Raw genomic sequence first — 20340 nt, 5'->3', positions numbered from 1 at the left:
ATATATGGGTTGGGGAGCAGGGTTAGGGGGAGGGGATAGGGAATTTTCAGAGGAGAAACTAGGAAAGGGGATAACATTTGAAATGTAAATAAAGAAAATATCTAATAAAACAAAACAAAATACAATGAGCAAGACACCTACATGAGTATGAGCATCATTTCCATGACTATAACAAATGAATATTTAGAAGGCATTACACATGTAAGCAACTAGTGTTAGATATTTTAGATTTGTTATCTCATTTACTTATGATAATAATCTAAATAATCCTCTAAAATAAGGGAGGCAGTCAGACTATAAATGAGAATGCCTTCATATTAATAAAACATCAATCTGGGATGCATATTTAGACTTCAGTACTGGACTGTTTCAGTGTGAGAACCAGTGTCTCCTCGCCATGTTATATCCTGAACAGAAGCACACAGAAGGCAATGGGAGTGAGCGTAGGGAGCAGTTACCTGCCCCTATCCCCACCCCTTCCTCAGAATGGGGAGGGAGTAGTGGTGGAGCACTGTGGAGGTAAAGCGGATGGTCTTGGAAGGCCAGTGACCCTTCTGCTGGCAGCAGCTGGGAGAGACAGGAAATGACATTGCGAACAATATGCCCCCATGTGAGGCTGTCAGTGTTACATGCTCAAGAAATGCAAGTCCTGAGAAGCCAGGTAACCGGATGTCGGGGAAGCAGATGATACCAAAGGTACAGTGACTCCTAGATCCTTAAATATGCTGTGCTGAGGACTTTTCTGTAGGGGATGAGAAGCCCTTAGAGAAGCTTTGAAGTAAAAGAAGATGTCACAAGACTGTCCTTACTCCTTAGAGCCGTGAGTTACTAATTACTACTTGAAGACATTTGTGTAGCCCTTCAACAGGACTGAAATTTGAATTTTGCTATTTACCAATAGGAGGCAGTATTCACATTGAAAGAAAAATAAAACAGATTGGCTAACTACCTATATTTTCAGAATAGAGAATAAAGGAAGCCAATGCGTGATGAGTTCAGGTGCGTTCTGTAAAATCCCAAGGGAGCCTCAGTTTAGATGAGCATGGACTTTTCAGGCTACCTATTTATAGCTAATGTTTTCAGCAAGTAAAGGCTCTGCAGTAAATTATCAACAACTCATTCCAAAACTATGCATTCTCAAAATGGAAGAACTGAGAGTTCAAAATACCACCACGCAGAAGTTTTACTGATCAAGGCCATTGTTGTGAATGAAAGAAGCACAGAAAGATTCGAATTGCTTCGATTTCCTAAAGAAGAACTTTAACTTGTCAGTCTCCTTGCTGTTAATATTTTACCAGAACTGACTGGATTGTGTTTGTACTATAGGATTAAGTCAGTAGATGCCAATATATATTAAGGAAAATTATCAGGTCAAAAATCATAAGATATTAAAAAAAAAAACTCTTCAGTTCTATCAAAAGCTAGTCCTGCAAAGATGTAATGAAAAGGGGTGTGGCTGGAGAGGAGGGAGACTAGAGACTGAAGAGGTGGCTTCATGGTTAAGAGCACCTTTTAGCATACCAGGATTGGTGCCTGCCTCACAACCATCTATAACTCTAGTTCCAGGGGACCTGATGCCTTCTTTCAGCCTCTGTGATTACCATATAGTATATATGTATGTATGTATGTATGCATGTATGCATGTATGTGAGAGGACCTGAAGAGATGGCTCAGCAGTTAAAAGCATGTACTGCACTTGCAGGAGAACTGGGTTTGGTTCCTAGCACCCACATTGCATAGTTCATAAACACTTGCAACTTCAGTTCCAGGACATCTGATGCCCTCTTCTGGCCTCCAAGCACATCACGTGCAGATGATGCTCACAAACTCGAGCAGGGATAGACACATCCATACACATAACAAAATAAATCAATAGATGTTATAAAGATATGAGAGATCAAAGTAAGTTATTTTTTCAGCTTGAACAAATGGAAAGAGAGCTTGTCTAACTAAGACAAGCTCTGGGAACAGACTACAATAGGATCAGAACTGTGGCTATGGTGGATTTAAGCCAAAATAGCAATCCTGCTTCCTTTCACTTAGACATAGCTCTTGCATGCACTTATTACCAAGAACCCTGCTCTGCCACACTCTAGAGAATGAGAATATTAAAAGTAGCATTCCTGTGACCATTGTGTGACAATTTCTATGCTAAATTTCAGTACTTGTAGCTCCCAAATTTGAAAACAATGTAAAACATAAATTTTCCCAATTTTTATCCATGGGTCATGAGTCCTCAGAAACTCCCCCTGAATAGTTCCAAAAAGTGATGGATCAATAAAGAATGAACTAAGTATGTATCAATGTTTAACTGTGTATCAGATACAGTATTAATCATTTTACATATATTATCTTTAGTGTTTGCAATGATGCCAGGCAAGAAGCTACATTGTTGTGGTTCCCAGCCATAATTGAGTGATGAGAAAACTGGGGTAGGTTTCGCATAATTTGTAATGGGTACAGTTAGAATATGAACCCAGAATCTGAACCTCAAAGCACTCAGAACATTTAACCTATTCAGTATTCTGATATACTATAATATATATAGTATAATAGAATTCCCCTTTAAAGAAGTGGGTATTTAATGGTTGTATATTTGGCATACTGTTCTCAAATTCTGCTTTGAATACTTCACCCCATGGCATGGTCCAAGACCATAATAACAAAGAGCAGTTGAAAGTCAGAGGTCTTCCAGCTCTTTGGGACCTCATGACTATCTTACCCCTGTCCCCTTACAACTAACTGGAGGTAGAGGCCTCATAACCTCCCATTCTGACTCCCCCCTAACTGGACTCGTTGGGAGTCCTTGAAACTGGCCAATAAAGAAGGGACCCTTTGCTGGAAGGATCACTGAAGATACTTCGTCCTTCCTTGATCTTCTCACCGAGTTACCTGTCCATTCAGTCTATTTACCACCCACCTTCAAGCCTCAGCTCACACAAGTTGCTGTGTTATTACAAAATCAAAGAAATAAAACACACGAGTGACTTCCTCCTGTGTTGTCTGCTACCTTCCACTACCACCGGGGGGCGGGAGGGAAGTGGTGAGGAGGTTGGAGGAGAGAGAAGCAAGAAGAAGCACACCCTAGTCTCTGGTCAGCTCTGCTTCCCCTCACCACACTCTCAATGGCTGTCATTTTATCCTGAAACTGCCTCTCACTCCTACTGCCCTCTGCTCCCCACCCAGTGAGTTCTTTTCCTTCATAATCCTCCTTTTCACACCCCAACTTCCCCTTCCTCCCCACCTTATGCTCATCTGGCCATAAGCCCTGCAGCAGACATGCAAGCTTTCACTTAAGTCAGGGACAAGGAGGATTGTAAGCCTCCATTCCAACAGCTTGGGCACAGTCCCAACGTGTCACATCTGTGCTCCCGTGCTTTCCATGACACAGGGAAGAGTGTACAGGAGAGGAATGTGTACATCTATTAAATGAGGAAGTGCATTCAGGGACCTTCAGACTGAACTCTGATGCCACACTGCTAGCTTGGCAACCCAGGGACCTTTTTACATCTACTAACGCTGTAAGAAATTCTTTTCTGACTTCTAAACAACAGGATCAAGTCTTGGAGCATAGAACGTCAATGCAGGAGATGCCAATCAATGCAGGGGATGCCAATCAGATGATGTCTTTAGGTTGGCTGACATGTGTAGATGTCACTCTTTGGAACATGAATATTCATTTGAAGTCACTTGTCGTCTACAGTGCTTCATAGTATCACCCATCATGGCTTTGTTTGGTGCCTAAAAGAAATATGGCTCACAGGTCGAATTTTTCCAAGGAGATTGGTAATTTCTTTTCACTCATTCCCCCGGCTCTGACCTAACAGGCAGATTTCACACGAAAGAATAATGCAGCCTATGAGGAACTCTCCAGTCACCTCCAAATATACCAAGAGCCCACAGTGAACTGCCTTTTGTTTCTTGCTCTGAAATACAAACAGGCAACTAACCTTTTTCTCCTCGCTTCTTCTTTGTTCGATCAATGTGGTCCTTCAGCTGGATGCGGACCTGCCTCTCATTAGGTTGGTCTCGTATGAATGGGTGCTTCATCAACTGCTCCGTGGCTGGCCGCTGGCTGTGATTCTTTACCAAGCAGCTCTCGATAAATGACTGGAATTTTTTTGACCTGCCAGACAAAAGAGATGAATTCACTGATAGAATGCTAACCTAAAAGAAAAGCAAATAAATACACCTTTTGAAATGTGACCAGAGAGAGAGAGAGAGAGAGAGAGAGAGAGAGAGAGAGAGAATGGTCCATCTGATGAGCACGGGGAACCAACAAATCACAGATCATCTCTCAGCCTATCAGCACAGTGAAGTTCGAGGGTGTGACCACCATTGACATAGACACAAGATAACATACAGTAGTTATACACATGGAAACGTTTCCATACTGGAACACAAGCTTGCACAGAAGGAACCAAGAGGACAATGACCTGTGAAGGGAAGAAGACAGGCAAGCACTCTAGAGTGAGGCAACTGAGGCTTTACAGACTCGGGAGGACCACATTCTCAGTGTGAAGAGGGTGACTCAGACGGGTGCCGAGTCAGTATAATCAGGGAGTTGGGAGTACTATACGCCAGGGAACACTACAGTGAGCAGCGTCCATCAGGCATGAAACACCAGCCAGAGTGTGGAAAACAGAGGAAGGAGGGGTGAGGCAGCTGCCTCATGGAAATGAACAAGATTCTCATATGATAAAAAGAACACAGATCGGAGTAATTTTGTTTGTTTTGTTTTGCTTTGCTTTGCTTTGCTTTGCTTTGCTTTGCTTTGCTTTGCTTTGTTTTGTTTTGTTTTGTTTCTTGAGAAAGGGTTTCTCTGTGTAACAGTCCTGGCTGTCCTGGAACTCTCTTTGCAGACCATGCTGGCCTTGAGCTCAGAGATCTGCTTGCCTTTGCCTCCTAAGTACTCGGATTAAAAGTGTGCACCACCACACCTGCCTGGGCCAAATGTCTAAATAGCAACCTTACAGTTGCTTCTGAATTCTGTTTTCTAGTCGACGATGAGGGAAAGATGGCCACCAAGATAAGGACTTGGAGATTTAGCTGTGGTATTTTAGCTCCTACACTTAACTAATCCCCACTCCCCTGAAGGCCCAATTTCTTTCTAGATAAAGCCTATGCTAAAGTGTTCTGGAAGCTGGGAAGCCCTGGAGGCAGATACCACAGCAGCCAGGGCAGGCAGGGCCACAGTGCAGCAGCAGTTACTGTGGACTTTAGCCTGGATTTATGGATAGAGCATGTGTGTCCTTGCTGAAAGTTCCAAGAAGTTATCCAGAGTTGGAAGTAATTAACTTCCCAGCTTCCCAGTGTGTGTGCCTTTCCAAGGCTCGCCACAGGGACCTCAGTGATTCTCCACCCAAGATCTCAGTGGAACCCCAGACAACGGAGCGCCCTGCCTACTCTGAAGGGAGCCAGGTTTTGCTCTCTGTTGCCCTCTTGTGGATGTACTATGGATTTCCCCCCATCCATCCACCTCCAAAAGAAGACTTTGTCATATTCCCTGACAGGAGCGTTTCCCAGAAACATATGTATTTCAGGGTTGAGGAAGTATCTTCATCGCATAGAACCCCATGAGCGGCGTGTCTTCCAGCATCCAAGGTCAAGAGAGGGTTGGGGAGAAGGCTCAGCAGGTAAGGTCATGTACAAACGTGACAACCTGGGTTCAATCCCAGACCCAAGTCAGAAGGCTGTGGGACTGTTAGCATCTGTTATCCTAGTCCCCAAAGGGAGACTTAAGGAAGTCTGGAGGCTCAGGGACAGCCATCTTGGAGTACATAGCAAGGCAGAAGCATCAAGAGAGACCCTGCATCGACAAGATGGAAGGAGAGAACCAACTCCTGACAGTTGTCCTCTGATCTCTATGTCTGTACTGTAACATGTGCTTGACTGCACACACACATACATACACGCACATAGACACACACACACACAGACACAGACACACACATACAGACAGACATACAGATATACAGAGAGAATAAATAAATAGTTAATATATATTATATGTGTACATAAAATAATGCAAGAAAGGGAGCGATTTGTTGCAAGGAGTAGTATGATTCTCTTTCCCAAACCAATCAACTAAAAAGAAAAAAGTGGGATAAATGACTCATCTAAGGAATGAACTGGAAACTATATGACAGGAACCTCAAAACAACATCGGCAAACCTGGCAAATGCCATGTGCTGCTCTGAGTAAGAAACCAGCATCAAAACCATTGAAAACCAGACTAACGTAAGACAGCTATAAAATATTCACAGGGAACATGAGTGCTCTCTCACTGGCGGCTAGGAGGGAGTGCTGATTTTTTATTGTAAAGTGCTCCACTATTAATTAGAGGGTGATAAATAAAAGCAATCACATCCAATTTGAAAAATGAGATCCAGACCTCAATAGACTGTGCATTCGTTTTTCAAACACTGACATGTAAAAACAAAACAACCAAAAAAAAAAAAAAAAAAAAAAGAGCCAGAAAAACCTTAAACTCTACGGGCAGAACAGTGCTCCAGCAGTGTTCCATTAAAAGAACTGGCTACAAGATCTCCCTTTTCAGAGCTCTGCTGGAGGGAACGACCTCTGTCCAAAGGACAGAGATAAGGCACAGAGCTTGCAGAGCCAGTAATACGTCTCTATCCTTTTTATAGGCATCATTTGAAGAGAAAATGTTGCTCACTTAAAACATACCCTCAAGTCTAGTGTGCTGGCACATTCCCATACTCCTAGCAACTTGGAAGGTTGAGGCAGGAGGATCACCATGAGTTTGAGGCTATAAGTTATATAGTGAATTTGGGGACAACCTGGACTACATAGCAGGGCCCCATTTCCACCAAGAATGACCCCAAAACAAACTCCCATGTCTTTAAAGAAGTGCTCACTTATTTTCTAAGTTGCTGTGACCAAGGAATCAATATGTTTAATTGCACATTTAATTACAAGTGAAAGAACTTCATGGAAGTTGAATACCTGTTTGCTCAGTATTTCGGTGGCTTAAAAGTAAATTTGTGGTACTGCTGGTAACTTAGCTTTGTCTCTTAGAATACAAAAAGATAACAACTTCCGGGAATGTTATCAATATAGCCTATGCTTGATGCTCACAGTCTGAGGAGGTGACAGAGTCACCCTGGTTACACAGTGAAGTTGGTTACTTTAGCCATTGTGATCAGGAGGGATGGATGCTTTGGATAGACATGATATCCATACAGGTAATTTTGGCATTGAAAATCTCTTTTAGTTTTCACAACTAGCCCCTTTCTCTGCCTTGGGCTTCATCGCTTGTGTGGCTCAGGGCAAATGACTTCTCTGCGCCCTCTTCCCTGGCTACAAATATAGATGCCTACAGTGCATACATTAAAACACTGCTGTATCAATTAAACATGTTAATTCATTTTAAATGCCTCTTGTGATTAGTGCTGACATGACCATGGGGACACTTGACCATTCTCTGACCATCACTACACTCAAGGAAGAAAAAAAATCCTTTCTTAAGGATTGTGACATGGAAATCAAACATTGCTCCCCCCGCATACTTCTGCTAAGTAAAATGGGCACCACTGAGCAGTGTTCAGTGGCAGAGTTTGAAAGATGACTTTGTCATTATGGGAACATCATAGAACCTATCTGCTCCTGCCAACATGGCTGCAGAGGCACCAGGTGGTTCAGTCTTAAGGCACCACTGTCATACATGGAGTCCATTGCTAACCCGAATTTTATTATGTAGCAGGTGGCTGCACAGCATTGTTTAAAGGGATTGCTGTAGATGGATTTGGGGAAGCAGAACAGAACAGGTTAATTTAAAAAAACTCATGCTTCAGTTTGGGTTTTGATTTTGGTGAAGTATACAGTCACAGTACAAACTAACCAGTTCAATGTATCTCAAATATTTTGTGACATCTACTTTATATCATCATTATTTTCATTTGGCACACACACTCACACACACACACACACACACTCACACACACACACACACGCACGCACGCACGCACGCACGCACGCCTACAGCCCTATAGCCCTACAGCCCTACCTTTGTTCTATCTCAAAACTAAAGTGCCTAACAGCAGGCATGGAACTCTAAAAAATAGTCCGGATGGGCGGGTAGGGTGTGTGCTGGCTAGATTTTTTTGTCAACTTGACACAATCCCATGTCATCTAGGGACACCTCTCTGTCGTTGAGAAAATGCCTCTATGAGACTGGCTTTCAGGCAAGTCTTTGGGGGAATTTTCTTGATTAGTGATTGATGTGGAGGGACCCAGCTCACTGTGTGCACTGTGAGAACCCGTAGCAAGAGCTTTGAAAGGTAACCAGCAAAGTAGGATTCTCTTCAAGGAGCCCCGAAAGCCATTGCGTAAGGCCGTGAAGTGAAGCCTCATCTGTAAGGCAGAACTCAGTATATTAGATTTTGCTGGGATTATGGGATAGCCACTAAGGAGAGTTAAAGGTATGGAGTGGAGCCATTCGAAGGGAGGCTATGTGTGCTGTGGGCAGAGTAGGAGAGGCACGGCTGGTGGAGACCAGATGACACCACCAGGAGCCTTGGATGCTTGACACTGAACCTCAGGATTTTGTGTTTCCCCTGCTAAGCTCAGGCCTTAAAGTCTCCTTATCTATCCCTCTCTATTGGAACGAGAATGTTTATTTTGTGCTACTTCATATTGGAAATATGTGAGCTGGGTTTTAATTTTACAGGTCTTCGAGTTAAGAGATACCTTGAGAATCGCAAAGGCTTTGGGCCTTTAAGCAACAGGTTATGGAGCTGTTAAGATTCGGGAGACTGGTGTAGAGGAGGTAAAGGCACTTTGCATCATGAGACGATCATGTGCGTTTGGGGCCCAGAGGTGGAGCTTTATAGTCGAGGGTCAAGGTGACAAGAAGTGGCCATATGGTGGCTAGTCTTCATTGTTAGTTTGACTGGGTTTAGAACTACCTAAGAGACACACCTGGGAGGATGCCATTAATGAGCAGGCTTTAGGTTCTACTTAGGAGGGGAGATCTATCCCCCATGTGTGTAGCACCATGCAGGGCTTGGAGTCTCTGGATTAAAAAAAAAAAAAAAAGAGGATGAAAACAGCTGAATATCAGCACTCATCTCTCTCTGTGTTCTTGATTGTGCACACAGTATGACCCCTGCCTTAGTTCCTCTTCCACAATGGGCTGTATCCCTTCTTTAATTGTGACCTAAAGGAAACCATCCTCTCTGAACTTGATCTTGCCAGGTATCTGTTATAGAAATGATAAAGTAGTCAATGTAGCCCATGAGATGACACATGCCTGCGGATGGCCAGCCTGTTCTTCTGTGGAAAGGCTTAAAATACCTCCCCGGAGCAGTGACAGGAGAGGAGGGGATGGGAAGTGAGGCCCACGGTAGACAGTAACCCCCACCCCCAGAAGCTTGGCACATTACAAGCAGAAATCTGGCAGGCAGCAAGCTTTGCAGAGTCACTGTTGCTTCCAGGGGAAGGAACGGAGCTGGCTCCTCTCTCTGGGAGTCGGATCCAGGGAGGAAAGGAGAGAAAGATCTCAGAAGAGTGAGGAGGGGCCCTCCTGCGCTCTGTCACCACATGCTATGTGGCACCCAATGAAAGGCTGTTGCTGGGGAGAGAACATGCATTTCTCTTACCCACAGTGACCCTCTGAGAGGAAGGAGAGCAGGGAAGGCTTTGCCTCCTGGTTACCAATAGCAACTCACAATCCCCTTGCAGGTCTGGCAACTGAGAGACTGTCATTGCTTGTGGCTTTTCTGTTTCCTTCCCCTCTGTGTGCCTTTCCTCTGTTGAGCCAGGGTTGCCATGTCATTACCAGCTGATTGGTAGTAATTAAGCCTGCTCTATGTGGTGGGTGGTGTCTGTGGGTGGGAAACAGGAGGATGCCAGTCAAGGGCCTGAGCCTTAAGTCATAGGAAAAGGGACAAACAATTTGTTCCTGTTTAGTTGAATTATTCAGGGCTTGTGCCTATAAAATCACAGGAGGTCACAGACTGGTAGGGATTGGCTCCAATGCTAGAGGAGATGTAAGAATGTATTAGGAGGCCGTGCCACTTCTGCAGCAGGGGAGACGGGGGGGGCATCGTATAACAAAGCATAAAGACCCCCAATGTAAGTACACAGAGAAGTGACAGGCAACATTTGGCATAACCTGAGGACTCCATTTCCAAGCCTCACCTGGTTGCTCACCATCCACACTCCTGTCTTACCCCGTTCTCAGGGAGTAGCAAGTAGTAGCTCTCTTTAGAACAAGTCACCTTTTTGTCAGGATAAGCTTATTAAGAACAAAGGTTGTACTCCTGTCCCCAAATAGAAAGCCAGCATGTCCTGTCACAAAAAGAAAGGGACTGAAAAAAAAAAAAACTCACAAAGAACCACAATTGCTCATGCCAGAAACATCACAGGGACCATTAGCAGGTCTGTGTGGGCGTGCAGGGAGCCACTGTCTTGAGGAATAGAATGGGCTGACTCTAAATCATCACCTTTTCCAAAGAAATGTGCCGTGCAGCCAGGCTAGCATAGCCTGCAGTCGTAAATCACATCATTTTCGTGCCATTACTTGGGCTCCATTTTGGCTAATAGCTCCCTGCCTCGAGGATAGGGTTAACAAGCTGCTGTATAGACAGCAGGTAGCCAAGCCTCAAGTCCAAGATCAATGGTGGCATACAGAATGTCACCTACCAAGCTGTGGCATGCATTTTTAAAAAGTATCTAGCCAGAAAGACCTAGGGATCAGGGGTAACTCAAAAGAAGATCTCAGAGAGAGGCCGGGTGGGTGGTGTGGTCGCTACAGTGCTTGTCATTCAAGCACGAGAACTGAGTTCAGAACCCTAGCACTCGTGTAGAAAGCCAGGTGTGCTAGCGTGTGCCTGTAATCCTATGAAAGATGGCTGGGGCTCTGGTATAACAAAACACTTTGTCTATCGAAGTAAGGGAGGAAAGCAACTGTGAAAGATAACAGAGGCCAACCCAAGGCATCTACATACAAGCACATGTGTGTGCACCTGCAGACACATGTCCACACATACACACAAAAGTGAAAGATCACAGGAAAGCTTCGCCCTCAGATCTGAAAAGTACTGTGGAGCAAACTCACCACTTCTTAGACTTGAGCCGAGGTGCAGGGTTCCGTGGGATGAGGAAGAGGGCTCTCATGGGATGCATGTCACAGAGGGCTGCAGGAGACCAAAAACAAGGACCAGAGCCAGTCAGAGGCCACCCACACTACCATCCTGGCCGCACACAAAGTATGCACATGTCCATAAGGCTCTTGGGAGCAAGGGGTCAGGACCTCAAAGCTTCCAACTTGCAGACAATCAAGAGCTGATGTCTAATTAGATGGATCTCATAAAACACACATTTCAAACAGACATTAACATCCCTCGGGGTCACACCTTTACTTCATAAGGAAAACAAGTCACGGGGTCAACAACTAGCCACCTGCCATTCAAAATAAACACCATCAGGTGACAGCTATGTTGGCGTGGCTGGGGTAATTTTTTTTAAAGATTTTATTTATTTATTCATTATATGTAAGTACACTGTTGCTGTCTTCAGACACTCCAGAAGAGGGAGTCAGATTTCGTCATGGATGGTTGTGAGCCACCATGTGGTTGCTGGGATTTGAACTCCGGACCTTCGGAAGAGCTGTCGGGTGCTCTTACCCACTGAGCCATCTCACCAGCCCTGATTTTATTTTAACAGAAACCTAAGCCACAATATAACTGGTATCGAAACATCCAAAGTCAGTGTCTTCCCCACTGGAGGCTCATACAGGCACTGCTAACTATGCAAATTTTTAGACTTTTTGGTCCTCTGCCAGAACACCATTCTGTTTCCAAATGTCCCTGCTAGCTTTTCAGGGTGCAAAATGTGCTTTGTTTTTAAATCCTCTGGCCCCAGAATGATAGAAGAATGAAGTCAGCTTACAGACATGATGTAATTTTATCATGGTCATACTCTCTATTCTTATTTCAATCAACATATCTTATTAGCTTACTTTCTCACAGTGAGAATACAGGATTTTTTCCCCACTTCTCTTCTATACCAAGATTGAGAATATATGCTTTCTCAATGCCAGAGGATTCTGTGGGCAGAGTTTATTTATAGTCCTGTCTACCACTAGGGATGATAACACAGTTTTAAGACTGTGGTATCCAAATTTTCTGACTCACAAATGTCATTGTGAACAAAGGCAATCTTGTCAACAAACACTCCCGGGCAGTCATGTTGCAGATGGATTCAAGGAACTTAGATCCTCGTGACAGCAGTGACGGTGTGACAGCAGTCACGGGGTCAGGAAGAGTCCTGAGTTTAAGAACCATCTGTCCTGAGGGTGAAGGGCCTTTTCAGTCCTGGGAAAAGTGGCTGAGCAAGTGTGACAGGGTAGGAAACACAAGCAAGGACGTGACTGGGGCCAGTTCCCATGTAAAGGAAGGTAGAAAAGTTGCCGGGAAAGGTTCACTATCACTATGCAACTATAGCCCTGGGTTAGGGGAGGGAGGATCTAGACTGTCCTGTAATCCAGACACAGTCTGCCTGGGTGTTGCTTGAATCACAGCTGCCTGCAAAGTGAATCCTTGTCTGTCAGGAAAGGGCGAGCCTTGCTGTCTTTACTGTGGTTGGCATGGGTGGGTAAAGGAAGACTCCGTCAGGGGGTCTGGGAGGTCCAGTCAAAGTCTCCCAGGCCACCGCTGCAGCTCCCAGAGGTGTTCTTTGGTACTAACACAGAAAGTCCCAGGGAACTTGGGAAGTTCTCAAGGTTGCCAGTGTCTGGGACAGGGCTCCAATAAGGGCACAGACATCTAAAGCTCCAAATGTTTATATTTTCATAAGAGGGTCAGCCTCCGACTTCAGGGATTTGCGAAGGCTGCACCTGAGGAATTCAGCTTTGGAGTTTTGTAGTGGGGAGCTGACCTTGTCTGTGGGAGTGTCTATGGTGCCTGTGAGAGAGGCGCAGTGCCTCCAGAATGAGCCACACTGTAAGTGGGCAAGACAAAACGCCTCCTCCAGTGTCTGCACTCTTCTTCCTAGCAAAACACAGATCTGCACACTGCTCTGCAACAAACAGATTCCTGGTTGATTTAAATTGCCTCTGCTTTCTAAATACGCCACATCAGACCCATGCCGAGCTCAGCGTAGCAGAAGTAGGCCAACCGCAGCCCTGGCAAGGAGCCCGCAGGACCTGCAGAACCAACCAGCAGCAGATTTCCCCCAGAGGAAGGAACTTACGGGGGGCACCTTCTGCCATCTCAATGGCGGTGATTCCCAAAGACCACAAGTCACTCTGCAAAACAAGAAAGCACAGATACACACATAAATTCAATCAACAGAGGACAATTTGGTTAAACCTGGTAATTACTTCGGAACAGCCTGTGGGGAAGTCAATCCATTGTCTTTACAAACCTATTTCTCCAACCAGCTGCAAAGCCAGAGGAGTCACGCTCACTTCTCATCATATGTATTTTCCTGGTGCCTGTCTGGCAAATAGTATGTTTCCAATAAATGTATGGAAAGAAATATAAGGTTTTAAAAAGTTACTTTATTACTGAGATTTAAATGTCAGTCAAACCATGTGAAATTTTGCTCTTTTCAATTTTTTTTTTAATTCTTGTAAAATAGTGGATTTCATGCTGTTGTCAGAACATCTGCCTAGTGTGGACCTTCCTCCTGGCTCTCTTCCATTATCCACCTCTTTCCCTTCCATTCTCTAAATAGTCTCCCCTTTCTATTTTTCTATCAGATATGCAGTTTTTCTTTCAATGCTTTTATTGAATTATAGTTGTTACATAGTAAATGGCACATGTATGACGTATACTGTTTGATGAGCTAGGTCACTAATGTGACCCCACCACCACGGCAACAAACATCACACCTCCAGAAGATGGCACTCTCCCCCCTGAAGCTTCCCCTTTCTTCCCCATCCTTCGTTCGACTGTCTAGGTAACTTACCCACCTGTTCTCTGTCATGGTAGATTGATTTCATCTTCCAAATTTTATAGAAAAGAAATGTAACAGTAGGTGCCTCTCGAGTCTGGTTCGAATTGCTAATCAGAGAGTTCCCAAAGGTCCTCTCTCTTGTACCATATCTCGGCTCTTCATGCCCTCTTGTTCTTTAGTAGTATTCTACTGAGTGATGCACTGGAGTTTGAGCTCACTTGCTGACAGGCATTTGGAGTGTCTCCAGGTTGAGCTATTCTCTATGAAATGTCTGGGTCTTCGGTACAAGCTTTTATGCCTTCTGAAGAAATACCAACAGGTAGAGCTGGCAGACTATTTAGGAGGTATTCTAGGCACATCTACTTTGTTTAATGAACAACAACATGTCCTTTACTGTGGCATGATGACAATAGGGTGTGCATGGACATTTCAGTGTGGACAACCACATGTTCTCCAACTTGTTTGCAAACTGCCAATGGAAAATAGCTCTTTAAGTTATAACCTGCCTTAGAGTGGGGAACAAAATATCCATGGAAGGAGTTATAGAGACAAAGTTTGGATCTGAGATGGAAGGAAGGACAATCCAGAGACTGCTCCACCAGGGGATCCATCCCATAAACAGCCACTAAACCCAGACACTATTGCATATGCCAGCAAGATCTTGCTGACAGGACCCTGATATAGCTGTCTCCTGTGAGGCTATGCCGGTGCCTGGCAAATACAGAAGTGGATGCTCACAGTCATCTATAGGATGGAACACAGGGCCCCCAATGGAGGAGCTAGAGAAAGTACCCAAGGAGCTGAAGGGGTCTGCAACCCTATAGGAGGAAGAATAATATGAACTAACTAGTACCCCCCAGAGCTCGTGTCTCTATCTGCATATGTAGCAGAAGATGGCCTAGTTGGTCGGGAGGAGAGGCCCTTGGTCTTGTGAAGATTATATGCCCCAGTACAGGGAATGCCAGGGCCTGAAAACAAGAGTGTGTGGGTTGGGGAGCAGGGTGAGGGGAGGGTATAGGGGATTTTCGGGACAACATTTGAAATGTAAACGAAGAAAATATCTAATAAAAATTGTTTTTGGGAAAAAAAAGCTATAACTTGCCTTCGTAGGTTTAGACTGACTTTCAGGCTCTAATCTGAGTTTTCCAGCCCAGTGCTTCTCACTTTACCAGAAGAAATCTCCATGTCTATTAGCACGCATGTTTCCCCACAGGTGACATGATTGTAAGGGCAGCATGGCTGGAGCCACCAAGACAAGAACAAAGCCAGTGAGATGAGCTCAGAAATTGCTCGCTATTCCAGTGTTCCAGTGGATGGGTAAGAAAACTTAATGTGGGCCTGACTCTCTGACCTGCATGCACCGTGGTGTCATTAGCCACCACACTCCCAACATCTTGGGAATTTCATGCACATTATTCAATCCTCACATTATAGATATTAAAGTGAAGCTCCCTCACTATTCCCACCAAGCAAACTCTCGTGGCAGGTGGCGGGGAGGGGGGAAGTGAGGAAGGGTGCGCGCTGGGGGGGGGGGGAGGCGGGGGGGGGGGGAGGGTCAAAAGGCATAGTTGGAAGGGAGCCATGGTATAGATGCTGGGTCATTCACTAGAACCCAGAAGCCTGTGAATGGAAGCCAGGTCTGTTCAGTATTTGAGCAGGATTTCTTATAATATACAAAGGGATATCCAGGGTGCCCAGGCTTTCCCACAGAGTGCAATCTCTTTAGAGCTCACAGCAATGGAGAGAGTAAGGCACTGTGCTTAGATCTCAAGTCACCACAGTACAGGGAGTCAACTCTGTCCTCTCTCTGCTCTCTTTCTGGATTTCTTCCCAAGTTCCATAGCACACAATCCCACTGGTGTGTGGTGCGTGTACCCCCACGCACGTGGTGACTGTGCCTTGAGTCTCCTGGCCTTGCTTGTTGAGCTCCAGGCTCACCTGTTACTATTGGCTCAGGAGTGAAACCCGACAAAGATGAAAACGCTTTGCCCTCTAGTCTGGGCTTTACGAGTTGGTAGAGAAAGGTAGTTGCTTGGGAACATGATGAGAACACCAAGTCATTCCCGGTGTAGGAGTGGCCAGGCACCGAAAGGGAAAAAAAGTCTGGAAACTGAGGGTCATCATAAAAGGTCCCTGAATTACTTGATAATACTCCACTGTCCTCAGGACTTGGTAGTTCCTCTGGCAGTTTCCTGGTAGCCCAGGGGCGAGTGTTTCTGTAGCATGAAGGAGGAGTCAGGCTCTCAGCTGTGAGCTGACAGGGCAGGAGTAGACTGAAATGGCCTTTAGGCCCAGTGAGCTTTGAGCAGGTGGGACAGTTCACACATTTGAAAGGAACTGATGGCCCCAAGCTGAGAGGGCTCCAGCCAGGCTTGAGACTGAGATAAAATGCTCAGTGCAGCTAACTTCACTTCTGTCTCCAAGCTTCTGTACAGACTTCCCTACATGGAGGGAGATGTGGTAAAGAGGGCAGATCCCCAGAGATGTGCAAGTTGGCCCCTCCTGACTCCTCCCCTCCAAGAAGTCTGGATTCCCTCGGCTTCCTTCTCTTGTGCCAACCTTTTCCTCATGCTAGCCTCTCACATGGGTGACTCCCCTCACCATGCTCTCTATTGACAGCATTCTGTGTTGTCATTACACCCTTTACATCAACATATACAAATGAGAGAGAGAGAGAGAGAATACAGAGGGAATAAGATAAGGCCTTGTGTCATAGATCTTCATTTTGTTCACTGAACAGTGCTGGCACATAGTAGGTCCTTACTATAGACACACTAAATTAACAAACAAGGAGAAGGCACATGAGAGCAAAAAGCAAATAGTGGGGTCAGCTGTATTCACAGATCTCCATGGCCCCGATTCCAGAGGAGCTCAGCTCCATGGGTTAAATGGAGCTGGGTCTCTCTCCCATGGCCTTGGCCGATCCTTCTCTAATTATTATTACAGTGCTAGGTCTTGAGTACTCATCTTCAGGTTAGCAACCCATAAATAACTGTTCCTAATTCTCCCTTTATCCACAGGTGACTGAGGTGCTGCAAAAAACGAAGGTGCTGGGATGTCCCAAGCTTCCCATTGCTATGCTTCAAAGCCAGTCTGAGCTGCCTATAGGAACTATAGGTTGGTAGAGAGAACAGGTTTTCAAAGCAGAGAGAGCCAGATTCAGTTCCAGGTTTCTAATTTAGTGACTTGGAGAAAGCTGCCCAGCTTAGCTTTTTCAATGGCACAGGAGGTGCCGGTGGCGTGCATGTTTTCAGGAACACTGCCTAGCACAAAATCTGGTGCACAGTGGGGCTCAAGCATATGGATTTTCTCTGCTCGCTCTCTCTGCTTGGGTGAGGGTTCCTTGGCCTGCCAGTTTGGTTGTCATGGTTACCCTCCATGTAGTTGTGGCAGACACCATTTGTCGGTTAACCTGAAGGCACCTTTAACCCCCACTGCCACAGCTCCTGCCACTTCAGAGTACCCCATAGCTGCTTCTCCTGGACCTCTGGCAGGGAGTTAGATTTGTGACCAGATCTACAGCCAATGAGACATACACAAACAGCCCTGGGGGCTTGTGCTTTTCCCAAAATAGGGAGCTAACACAGCTGCTGTCTTACAAACTCCTTTCAACTTCTTAATGCCTTGAATAAAAACATGGCGTCTGGAGTTACAACACCCATCTTGCAACCGGGGGCAACATGCCAACTACTGATGAATGATGCTGGGGAAGGAAGGGGGGAGGGAGGCAGAGCTTCTGAAGATAGATAGATAGCCATGCTCCTCACATTGGCTCTGGGCTTCGTTACTCTAGATTTCCAGTGATGGGGTAAGGGTGATTCCAGCCAAAGATACTTGAAAATGACCCTAAGTAAGTGTGTATGTATCTATATGTGTGTGTGTGTGTGTGTGTGTGTGTGTGTGTGTATATATATATATATATATATATGTTTGTGTGTATACATGTATAGATATGTATATGTGCATACATGCGTGTGTGTATGTATATGTTTGCATACATGTATACATGTAGTATGTATATGTGTGGTGTGCTGTGTGTGTGTGGTGTGTGGTGTGTGTGTGTGTACACATTCACAGCAGTAGTAGAAGAGAAACACGAAGAGGCAGAGTTTGACAATAGGGAAATCCTAGAACTGTACCACAGGAAGCAGGAATGGATAGTAAAAAAGCGATGCCTCTCTTGATTAGCCTTCTTAAACACACACACACACACACACACACACACACACACACACACACCAGTTATAACCAAAAGCCCCATCATTCCATCCAAATAAACTGTGCATCCTTGTCTAGTCACATGACCAGGCTAGTCACATGACTATTGCTTCTTGACGTCTTTGTTTCCCATTATTAACAGGATCATTTTGGACTAGAGTTATACTATTTTTCCAAGAGGAAATATTTATGTTCTTAAATTCCTGTTCAGATAAAGCCAAAGCTGCTTGTAATCTCTGCTTAACTGCCTGTGTTGCAAGCTGTAAACGTCCCTGACAGGCCCTGCCTAACCTTGAGATGCATTACTGGATCCCAAAGACACTTCAGAACTTAAAGGAGAAAGTGCCCCATTCCCACTGGCAAGGTGATGGCAAGAGGGGAGCAGGGAGGAAGTGGGGGAGGCAGGCCTTACGTTTCCTCCTGGCCATGGTGCGGCTCATCCTGACTGGTGGTGGGAAATTCACTCTTTCCTCAGCACTGGGCTGCCGTGCCTGCAGCATGACTAACAGCCCATCCCTGTGCACATTACAAACAGAACAGAGACAAATTATAGTGCCTCTCAGAAGGCAGGCGCAAGGTACAGCTTCTGGCTGGGGCCTGGGGACATTTGGCACACAGTAACCTACACAAAACAAAAGGCATTCTTTCTGACCCGGGCTGCCCCATCAGAGTGGAAGAGAAGCAAAGCATCCCTAGGTTAAAACTGCCACTCTGGATGAGGGACTAGCCAGGAGCCTGGTGTGCACCCCTGCAGCCACAGACTCTGAATGTCTCTGACACAGCTGGAAACACAGTGGCAAGACCAAGCCAGCAAGAGTCGGGATTCCATTTCCTCAGCTGCAACGTGAAGAGAACACATAGCGTGCGGGGTTGATATAAGAATTCAATAAGTTGATATGCTCTAAGTACCTAACATGACACGATGCACATAGCAGACATTTAACAAATAAGGTGCAGAAGGACTCTCGGGGTCATTTATTATCAACTGACAGCTCAGTCAGCTTGCATGTCCAAATGGAAGACTATTTTCATGGCTGGGAAGCACTGTAGAACCATCCATGCTGTGTGTACTTGTTATCAAGCGATTGTCTGTCTGTCTAAACCACCAAGCTACCCTCACTTTGGGATACTTAGGCCCTCACAATTGTTTATCTTTCTGACATCTGACCACACTCTGCTAGTGGGGGCCCACAGTGAGAGACTTTTAGGCTTCCGAGCCATGAAAATAGTCTTCCATTTGGACATGGACGTGTAGTTTGTCTTTCTGTTTTGAAAGTTTTCAATAAAAAAATCATATACATGCGTGTGGTCCTTATGAAGATCTACTTAGACTACCGGTAGGAGCTGCAGAGAAGCAAGTTCTGGTTTAAAAGGAGCCAACAAGAGATGGACAACACCCACAGAGAGCTGGGTTATAAGAAACTGCTTGTTTCCTTAGGTCACAAAGAATCGTCAGAAAAAGCAGCCTTTCCTGAGATGTGTGACTACAAAACTGCCCCACCCCATCTCTTAGCACGTGTCAGACACTGTGTGATAGCTTTATAAATATTAACCCACTTTATGGTATTACAACATTGTGATAGATAATTGATTATTCACGTTTTGTGCAGGCCCAGAGAAGTTAAATGGTTCCCCGGAGGCACTGCAAGAATAAGAGGCATGGTCTGGTTTATAGCCGTCCTGTCTGACTTCAAAGTATCAATCATGCTCACTCTCATTTCAGATACCTCCATGCTAGACGACCCAAGGGAGGGTCAGTGAGGAGGTCCAGGCAGCCGCAGCCACTGATAACCCCATCACAGAGAAAACAAAGAGACACCGCCCATTCCTGCCATGGGAGACTGTGGGGAGACCCATCCTCCACTGGATCAGTCTCCCTTCCTTCAGCACTGTCCCTGAAGGAAGGGAGACTGCTGCTGAGACTGAGGAGACAATCCCACCTGGTGGCACTACCTGGTGACTGCATTGTCGTCTTCTGTCTGAGCAAATTCAGAAGGACCTATGTATAGGGCTTAGTACACAGGAAGCAGGAGATGCTTACAAATGGAATTTCTACCCTGCTTGGCAATCTATCCAATGTGTTCTCTATGATACCTGCCTTCCGGTGATTCTCCCATTACATAACTGCTCACCTCATTTCCAGCTGACCCCCTTGTTCAAAGGGCCATTTGCATGCTGCCTGAATAAAGTCTGGGT

At 45.3% G+C, this 20340-nt stretch overlaps 1 protein-coding gene across 11 annotated transcripts in view; it reads right to left on the bottom strand.

Moving 5' to 3' along the window:
- Window positions 1-20340, bottom strand: part of Tnik (TRAF2 and NCK interacting kinase) — a 408685-nt gene that overhangs the window by 102385 nt on the left and 285960 nt on the right. For all 11 annotated transcript variants that reach the window (XM_006535517.3, XM_006535519.3, XM_006535518.3 and 8 more), the window contains 3 exons: window positions 13219-13273; window positions 11084-11162; window positions 3951-4126 (listed from right to left, as the gene is read on the bottom strand). In XM_006535517.3, the coding sequence (XP_006535580.1) occupies window positions 3951-4126; window positions 11084-11162; window positions 13219-13273 (310 nt within the window). The remainder of the gene's footprint in view (window positions 1-3950; window positions 4127-11083; window positions 11163-13218; window positions 13274-20340) is intronic.

The sequence above is a fragment of the Mus musculus genome, chromosome 3 (assembly GCF_000001635.26).
Source record: "Mus musculus strain C57BL/6J chromosome 3, GRCm38.p6 C57BL/6J".
In the NCBI taxonomy this organism is placed as follows: Eukaryota; Metazoa; Chordata; class Mammalia; order Rodentia; family Muridae; genus Mus; species Mus musculus.
This window is presented reverse-complemented; position numbering and strand designations above follow the sequence as displayed.